This window comes from Onychostoma macrolepis, chromosome 07, assembly GCF_012432095.1.
Source record: "Onychostoma macrolepis isolate SWU-2019 chromosome 07, ASM1243209v1, whole genome shotgun sequence".
NCBI lineage: Eukaryota > Metazoa > Chordata > Actinopteri > Cypriniformes > Cyprinidae > Onychostoma > Onychostoma macrolepis.
The window spans coordinates 5866739-5876627 of record NC_081161.1 but is presented as its reverse complement, the minus strand read 5'-3'; the positions used below and the strand labels follow the sequence as shown (position 1 = coordinate 5876627).

At 38.5% G+C, this 9889-nt stretch overlaps 1 protein-coding gene across 1 annotated transcript; it reads right to left on the bottom strand.

Annotated features, from left to right (window-relative positions):
• Positions 1-1157: 1157 nt before the first annotated feature.
• atxn1l (ataxin 1-like) lies at positions 1158-7685 on the bottom strand. The gene is made up of 3 exons (XM_058781149.1): positions 7521-7685; positions 3571-4697; positions 1158-2474 (listed from the first exon to the last, which is right to left on the bottom strand). Exons 2-3 carry the CDS (start codon positions 4570-4572, stop codon positions 1158-1160), a joined length of 2319 nt encoding a protein of 772 aa, XP_058637132.1. The 5' UTR covers positions 4573-4697; positions 7521-7685.
• Positions 7686-9889: the final 2204 nt, after the last annotated feature.

Below are 9889 nucleotides of genomic sequence, written 5' to 3'. Positions count from 1 at the left end.
TGTGCTAAACGCTTCCACGGGACGACTTCATTTTAACCTGCATGCTTCAGAGCAATAATCAGTTTCCACAGGAACAGGCCGTTCGCAAACAGCTAGAACCTGTTCTGCATTTGGTCTCAGCTTCACAAGCAGGGTTGATTTTGGCTGACACCACATGTTGTCTCCAGGAAAAGGGCACAACAATGTAGGATTAAATAAAAATAGTTCATAATCAGACTGAAGGATGCTTCCAACCATGAGGTACTATTTAGACGTGGTTTTCTTAGGCCGGCCTTTCTGGAAAATGATAACTCCAATGGGTTGGAGAGGAGAGATCACACTGAAACTGGAATGCAGATTCAGAACCACTGCTGAATCAAAACTAAAAACCTCTGAGGAGTTGTTAATGCAACTGTTAAGATGCATGCTAGACTTCATCTGGAAATAGTTCCTGATTGTAGAAAGATTGTTGGATCAATTGATTGATGTGACTGCGCTGGGCAACTGTTCTCAAACTCCAGACTAGAAAGGATTCCTCAGCAGAAGCACCCTGAGAAGAGGCAGGGAGAGGAGGAGAGTGTAGGAAAGTGAGGACAAACACACCTCTAGAGAGACACGCATTAAAAACTGTCCAAGTTTTAAGGTCTTAGCCAACAAAAGCCTGGCGGCGCAACAAGGGAAACAGTCAACGTTTAGAGAGAAAGAGCCTGTCTTTTAGGGGGGAAAAAAAAGTTGTTGCGCAATCTATCCTCTTTTGTCCTTCTTTAAAATATATATTTATTATTACTGTAAAGGCTTGTCAAGACTCTATGGCTGTATCCCATTCTTATCCCTGGCCTTTCTGAAATAAACATCTACTCGAGGAACTGCAAGATATCTTTGCGCAAGTGATCACTGCCAAACATGATAGTTCACCCACAGGAACACGCAGGCTTTGGTACGTGATTTACCAGATAAAGCTGCCCATGCAGATCATTGTGAACGCTGACCATGACCTGACACAAAAGTCCTCTGCTCGAGACCAGAACCGAAGAAGGGGGCGGCAGGGGGAATCTTCCAATATGTGCAAAATCTCAAACATTCTGAGGCTACATTCTCTCTCCCTCCGACCACGCTCCCTCTTTTGCATCCGTTCGCCCGACTGACACTTCGCTCCCATGGACAATCTCTTTTGTCTGCTACTTCCCGGCGTTCGAGCGGCCCTCGATGGAAAGCTTGACCTCCTGAGGGATAAACGACGGCCGAGAGGAGCCAGAGGTGGCAGCCGATGCTAAATTCCCTCCCTCCTCGTGTTTGATGCTGTATCTTTGGAAGCCAGGGGCAGACCAGCGCCTCTGGGACGCCCCTACGGAAGAGGCTCCCGCTCCGGTTCCCAGTGGAGCATGACCCTCAGTGTGCAAATAGTAGTTGCTCTGGCTCCGAGTGTGCTCTGCTGAAGTCCTGTTCGGTCTTGGGGGCACGTCGACATGTCGCGAACCCCCGACCTGCATGGGCTCCTCCTTGTCCCGATCCCTCTCTCGATGGATGCGCTCCATTTTTAATTGGCTTTGTGGCCGAGGGGTGTGCTGGGGCGCAGGGGGGCCCATGGGCTGAGGTGGGGCTCCTGACGTGGAGTTGACTTTGGTGGGAGTCCGGGCCTGAACTTGCTGGGGCGGTTTCTGCTGTGATGCGGCTTGCTGCTGCAGCGTCACAGACACGCAGACGTCGCCCACTTGCAGATGGTGGCAGGTGAGGCCGTACAGTTGGGCAGTCCGCTCAGGGCTACAAGACGACCAGCCCTGGCCAAAAACGAAAAACGGGTGTTCTGGGGGAACATCTATAGTCACTTTGCTCTGCTGCTCCCCCACGTTGAAATGCAGCGCCACTAAACCGGGCCGCTGTTGACTAGCACGGATGTCCACCACCATGCTTGAGTCGATCTTCAGCCCACCGCTCACTTCTGCGCTCCGCACAAAGTCCTGAGTCTGCAGATCTTCTACACGCTTGAGCTCTCCGGTAGCCAACTGGATGATGGCACCCTTCATGAAGTGCGACGGGCCGGAGGGTGCCAGCAGAGGAGCCTGTGGGAAAGTACCAGGAGGCTGCTGGGAGGGCTGTTGCCCCTGTTGGGGAGGCAGCTCCACCACCGCCCGCTCCGGGAGGCATGCTCCTGCATCCATGGCTTTAGTATATGCAGCGGGAGAAGCAGCAATTGCTGCCGAGGCCACATCGTTGGGTTGGAAATGCTGCTGCTGCTGTTGGTGGTGGTGATGGTGGTAGTCCAGAGGCACAAGAACAGGCTGCCCATTGGCCAGGATAACGGCATGGCCTTGTTGAACGATCTGCTGCTGATGTGCTCTAGATTCCGCTGGATTTGATGCATAAGGTGTTCTGACTTCGCCCTGAGTCTCTCGACCCCTCTGAGAGCTTTGAGACAGGTTCAGAGGGACATGTGCTGCTTCCTTGCGACTCGTGCCGTGGACAGGAGAGGCAAGTCGTCCGACCACCTGCTGGACCTGAAAAGGAACCAAATTTAAAGTGTCATTTATTTTAGAATTTGGATGGAAATCGCTTTTTGGAAAACAGCACCAGCTGGAAAGTGACTGGACTCAGATCAGATTTTGATATAAATCAAAAAACAATCTCTGTTGTTTCTAAGTAGTAGTAGCCGGAGTTACTCAATCCTTAACACACCCAAAGAAAGTCTAATAAAGGAAGGAAGTGGTGTAACTGGTGCTGACTCACAAGAAAAGGCAAAATTCTGAAAATGCATTAAGCAGTGATGAAGTAGGAGACATTCACAGTACTAATATATGATCCAGATCCAGTGCACTGTTGTTACTATTAACTAAATAGTATTTTTTTTTTTAAATGTTGCCTTGAAATCAAGTTTAAGATGGAGAACTAAAAATAAATCAAACAAAAACTGAACTAAAAATAACGCAACACTAAATATAATTTTTTTTTTTTTAAAGAAAAAAAAAAAAAAGACAAAAGCACATAAAATTACTTGAGCTAAAATTGAATATAAAAATAAAAGCTAATTCAAAATATTTCTGAGAAATATAACAATTTATAATAATGCTAAAATAACACTAGCACAGCCAGATCCAAAAAATCTGATTTAAACAAGAAAACAAACAAGTTTTTTCATTGTACCCAGCAAACACATTCATTCTAAAATAAATCATCATTTAAAAAATTAAAATTTTTACAACGTTTTGTTTAATTGGGCTCTCCTCATTTATATATATATATATATATATATATATATATATATATGGATTAGACAAAGATTTGAATCTCATATATTTGAAAATTTGTGATGCAAAATGAATAACATCAGAAAAACTGCTAGATAAAACATTTTCACTACTCTGAATTCAAGTTTCCCCACCATTTTTAAGCTTTTCTAAGGTGCACTCAAAAGTCATGCGATGTGGCAAATTAAGTCAACATGAAATCAAAACATCACCCTATTTACATAAAGCACTTTCCTGGTGATATAACTTGCTCTTCCTCTGAAATCACTTCCCCTTTTCAAATAGTTATTTAGGCACTTTTTTAGCAAACCCTGAGTGAGCCTATGATAGTAAACCATCCTTCCCTCACCTCGAGATCAGTGTCCGGTGTGCTGCTCTGTCCTGGCGACATTCTGCCCTCCGGCCTGCGGCTTTTCAAGCTCTTGTCTTGCTGGGACTCAGGCGCAGTGGCCTGCAGCATCCGTGTGCTTCTGGCCGAATAAACTGCATCTTGATGGCTCTCCCTGCCTCCGTGCTCTCGGTCCCCTCCATTCACCTCTCTCTCCTGCTCCATGGAGCTGCAGTGCATGTCTCTTTGCGGTTGGACGCCCCTAACAGTGGGGTGGTAGTACACAGCTCTTGGGCTGAGCTCCCCCGCAGACAGCATCCCTACAGTCCCAAGCTGCGCTTGTGTCGCCGTTTGCTCAGAAGGGAGCACCAGAGGAACTCCCATCTTTGTGTACGCATGGGTCGAGACCTGCTGCTGCGAAGTGGCAACTCCTTCCTGAATGACTGACGGATACGGAACCAGGTGAGAAACGGAGTGCGGCTGGGAAATAGCGGACTGAGTTGGTATCAAAGGGCTGGGAACGAATCCCGGAGGCACGGCGTAGGGAACCGCAGCCCCATAGGGAGAGCTAACAAACTGCAACGAGGAGTGAGGGATCTGGGCGTAGCAGAGCGGAGGGTAGGGTACGCTCGTGTGCTGTAACACTGGGGAGGGAACAGTGTAGGCAGGAGAAATGTGGCTAAGAACGGGGTGGAGATTGGTGGGTGAGTAGGTGCCAGCGGGCAGAGCTACTTTATAAAGCATGCTATACTGATCCACGGGAAGCCCAACGAGACCCTCGGCACCCTCCACCCCATAATGCACGCTCTGCTGGGCTCGAACCCATTCGCCACTACCTTCTCCGCTCGCTCCAGAGCTTTGTGAAGACGGGGCGTCCTCACCTCCTCCTCCTGCACTCCCAATGCTGCCGCTGATGCTACTGCTGTTACTGTTGTTGGTAGAGGTGTTGTTGTTGTGGTTAACAGGGAGGTCCCGCTTCTTTGGAGGGAGGCACTCCTGGTTGCGCTCGTGGACTGGCTTCATGGTGATTCGGGATGAGAATGGGCGCTGTTACTGAACAGAGGATGGGACAAAGCCTGGCAGCTGCGGAAATAGCACCACTGGAATCAGCTCTGAAACCCTCCCGCTGGCCTCTTCCATCACCTTACCTAAATGCATAAAGAAATCATGTATAAACTAAATATGTTGATCACACTTTATTTTAAGGTGCAATTCTCGACATTAACAAACCATTAACTACGACTTTTGCCTCAAACTTCCAATTTGCTGCTTATTAATAGTTAGCAAGGTAGTAGTTAAGTTTAGGTATTGGGTAGGATTAGGGATGTAGAATATGGTCGTGCAGAATATGTGCTTTATAAGTACAAATAAACAACCAATTTGTTAATAATAGGCATGCTAATAAGCAACCAGTTACTAGTGAGAACTGGTGACTCCCTATACTAAAGTGTTACCATGTGTTAAGCGAATTATGTATAGGCTTGTGCTCAACATACTGGCCAGACCAATAAAACAGCAGGTTTTGAGATTGCTGCATTGGCTGACAGCCTTGTCACACAGATATTGTAGTTTTTCTATATTTTTCAATTTTTTTAAATCCATTTTTAATAAATATTGTGTAAAATGTGTGGCATATTTATTAAAGCAGTTTTGCAGCAATGTGCAAAAGGATTTAGATTGCATTTCACAAGGGCAAACTCTGCAGACAGTCTTGTCACACAGATATTGCACATTTTCTATATATTTCAAATATTTGTAGTTAATTTTGAGTACATATAGTGTAAAAAGAGTACCATATTAATAGCAATTTTGCAGCAATATACAAAAATATGTATTATATAGCAATTTAGGTTTTCATTTCACATTTTTAAAGGACAAGTCTGTCAATTTCAACCAGCTTTGTATTGCAATGTCAGTAGTATATGTGAATAACGACCACTGTGTAGCCTAATCTTTCTCCATGTTACCTGCACCCTGATATCGCCGTTTAATTTTTAGTTTGAAAACCTATGTTAGATAACAACAATCAGCATTGAATCAAACCTTTAGATTTATTAGCGTTCGATTCAATTCAGATTATTTGGACAATGTGCACCTATAACCTAATTTTGCAAATTAAAAATAAGCATTACATAAAATTTTTTAGAAAAAAACACAGAAAATTACAAATGCTGCCTTGACAACAAGATAAGTTTACAATGAAGTACTAAAATTGAATTTTCTTTTACATTTAAATAGCAATTTAAAAAACAAAAATTACAAAAGCAGGATATAACAAACTTTAACATCAAAACATTACGAAGCTGGTTACAAATTGTCAAAGTTGTCCATTGAAAAACATTGACAACATATTTTTTGAGGTATGACGGTGTCATTTATATTATAGAGCAAAATGTGGAAGTCTGAGTAACGCTAACCACAGACCTTTTTTACTCATCAAATCAAAAGTCACTGTTATAAAAACCCATTGGAAACTACCGAGGAAATCCACAAACATGCCTTCCAGTGTGGCATAAATGCACCGGCCTAAAAATATCAACAACCAAGAAAACAAGATAAGCTACAAAATAAAATCCTCATGACAAATAACATTAAACTTTGTTAATTTTGTAAACTTCTGTTTTCAGATAATCATGCAAAATGTAAAATTCACCACATTTTACTTAATTTTATTTTAATCAGTAATGTTGACATCATACCCTAAAAAATAAATCAGCTATAATATACTACAACCATTTTATATAAAATATTATTTACCTTGTATCTCACAGGAAAAAATAAAAATGAAAATCACAAAAACCAAGCGCAGCAACAGCCATAATAGTTAATAGAATTAGGCCTAAAAGATAAAGCACTCAAAATACATTTCTTCCAGGCTAACTGTACTGTGCCTGTGATGCTTCTGTGATTTATACACAGTAAATGCAATAAAGAGAAATAAAATGTACATTCAAGTGCAAAATAGAAAAAGCCTGTGCCATTTCTGTCCATGTTCTCTTAAAGAAACAGACACTCATTCTCATACACGTTTGCCAGATCAGAAAATAACCAAAACTGAGAGCCACAATGGCCTGTATATTAAAAACAGCTAATTTGTCATTTGTGTGTGTTATTTAAAATTTGGTATATTTCAATCTAAGCATATCTAAAACTTGGTATATTTTAATCTAAGCATATCTAGTTATGGGTTTAGTGCAGAATTGATTTAAAGTATCTGACACAAGCACACGACAGACTTTGTTTTGATACGATTAGACAAAATATTCTCCCATAAAAGGTAATAAAATGCCTCAGAGAATTGACATTTTTTTGAAAATTGCAAATTTCAGGTGCAATTATCGCCTCGTAGTAAAAGTAGATTAGTGATACTACGTGCCAAGTGGATAGAAACGCATTTCCTAATTTATAAATACAGCAATCTCTCGTTTTAGTAGCTAATTTCACAAATGAAACAAGAGTCACCGAATTACCCGCAAAGATGAAAAGTTTCTATGAAACGGAAACTTCGCCCTTACCCTGACACAATTAAAGTGACACAGAAAAGCGAAAAACATTAAAAAGCACTAATAAGATGCATTTAAAAACACAATAAAGCACATTTACGTGTTTTGGGTGTCAGCGATGAATGGGAGTAATGACATCGCGCTGAAGTGAATCGTGGCACAAGTAGAGACACTAACGTTAGTAATGTTTTCATGAAGACTCAAGCGTTAGCCAGCTGCTATTAAAGCCTGTAACCTCACTAGCCAGACATTTCACACGGGAAATATAATCATTCGTTTGTATAAATAAGTTTGGCGCGTTCGTTTCAGCCCGTTAAACCTAATTTTGCCAGTCGTAGCGTGTTTGAAAGTAAAGCAGGAGTAAATGAGAGGCTGGGATTTACACTGGACCGCCGCTAACGGGCTAATCGCGCTTCCCACAAACTCAAACAGCCGCTTCTCCGACCGGCCCGCGACGAAAACACTCACCTCCGCATAGCATCGTGTAGACGACGTGCAAAAATACAGACTCTCGGTGGAGCTCGTGCAATAAATCAATGGTTAAATGTGGGCTGGTGATATCTGCCCATTCCGGAGGCCAGCAGACTGAAGCCCAGCGGCGCGCGCTGATGACGTCACGGAGGAGTTGATCCGCGGCGCGTTCGTTACGGCAGAAATTATTCGTTTTTATGGATTCTTTTTTGGGCTTTACAAATATATATTTTATGTATTATATGTTATACAATATAAATTAATACATTAAAAAAAATTTTTAGACAATTAATACAATTCTGAAAGCTGAATAAATAAGCTTCCCATTGATGTATGGTTTGTTATGATAAGACAATATTTGGCTGAGATGCAACTATTTGAAAATCTGGAATCTGAGGCTGCAAAAAAATCTAAATATTAAATCGCCTTTAAAGTTATCTAAATTTAGTCCTTAGCAATGCGTATTACTAATCAAAAATGAAGTTTTGGTATATTTACAGTAGGAAATTTACAAAATACCTTCATGGAACATGATCTTTACTTAATGTCCTAATGATTTTCGGCATAAATGTGTAAACAATACAGTGTATTGTTGGTTATTGCTACAAATATACCTGTGCTACTTAAGACTGGGTTTGTGTTCCAGGGTGACATATGTTATATATTTTATATTGAAATCAGTCATATTAGTTATATTTCAGTGAACAGGAGTTTCATTACTTGTTTTTTTCCTCCCATGTTCTGTTTTATAACGATAGAGGGCAATGTTGAGCTGTCACTATATTGGGCCTTGAGGAGACAGACGATTAAAGTGCTTTAGTTCCTTGAAGATAAAAATATCTTTGCTTTACACTGAGATGTTCAGACTTAGAGGCTAAAAACAACAGGACTGATAATACTAATCATGGTTAAGGGATCAAATGTGTTAAGCAAGGCGTTTTCAGATGCCACAGGCTCCCTGAATACTAAGACAGCATCTAGATATTTTAGAGCAGGGGTGTCAAACTCAGTTCCTGGAGGGCCACAGCCCTGCACAGTTTAGATGCAACCCTAATTAAACACACCTGATCCAGCTAATCAAGTCATTAAGGCTAATTTGAAAACTAGATGTATGTGTGTTGGAGCAGTTTGACACCCCTGTTTTAGAGTGTAAAGACCCAATTTAAGGGTGAAAAATGATATTTGGAAAATATTTTGTATCTGTTACATTACATAATTAGTTTTTTTTCTACTCATTATAATATGTATAATTAATTTTTTACTATCCTATTTATTAATCTTTAAATACTTTTATTATTAATTAATTTCTTTATTTTAATTATATCGTATTGTCTATTTATTTGAAATGTATTATTCAAAATGTATGTATTTATTTAGTCTAATCTTTTTCTGTTTTTTAGTTTAGTTTTGTTTTCATGTTTTGCATTTTTCCCTTCTAAACTAACTCAAACCCTTATGTTGAATAAGAACAAGCAACACTTCCTCAAAAATTGCAGCCAAGTTTGATTAAACTCAGATTATTTGGACATATAGGCCTAATATAATATAATAAAATAATATAATAACAAGATATGGGTTAACTGATTAAACGTTTTCAATGATTGGAATAAAAATAAAATATAATTAGATAATATGCAATTAATAATTTTATAATTAGATGAAAAACTTAAAAGAAAATAAAAATAAATTATATTGAAAACTGATAATATGAAAAATAAAGACAAATTAAAAATATTAATAATAATATTATAGTGTATAATATAATATAATATAATAACAAGATAAGTGTTGACTGATTAAACGTTTTAAATAACTGGAATAAAAATAAAATATAATTAGATAATATGCAATTAATAATTATATAATTCGATGAAAAACTTTAAAAAAATGTTAAATAAAAATATTAATAATACTATTATAGTGTATAATATAATATAATAGAATTTAATAACAAGACGTGTTGACTGATTAAATGTTTTCAATAATTGGAATAAAAATAAAATATAATTAGATAATATGCAATTAATAATTATATAATTAGATGAAAAACTTAAAAGAAAAGAAAAAATGAATTATATTGAAAAATGATAATACGGAAAAAAATTAATAACACTATTATAGTGTTAACATAACATAATATAATATAATATAATAAAAATATAAAATAACATAACATATAATATAATATAGTACAATATAATATAATATAATATATATAATATAATATAATATAATATAATATAATATAATATAATATAATATAATATAATATAATATATAATATAATATAATATAATATAATATAATATAATATAATATAATATAATATAATATATAATATAATATAATATAATATAATATAAAAC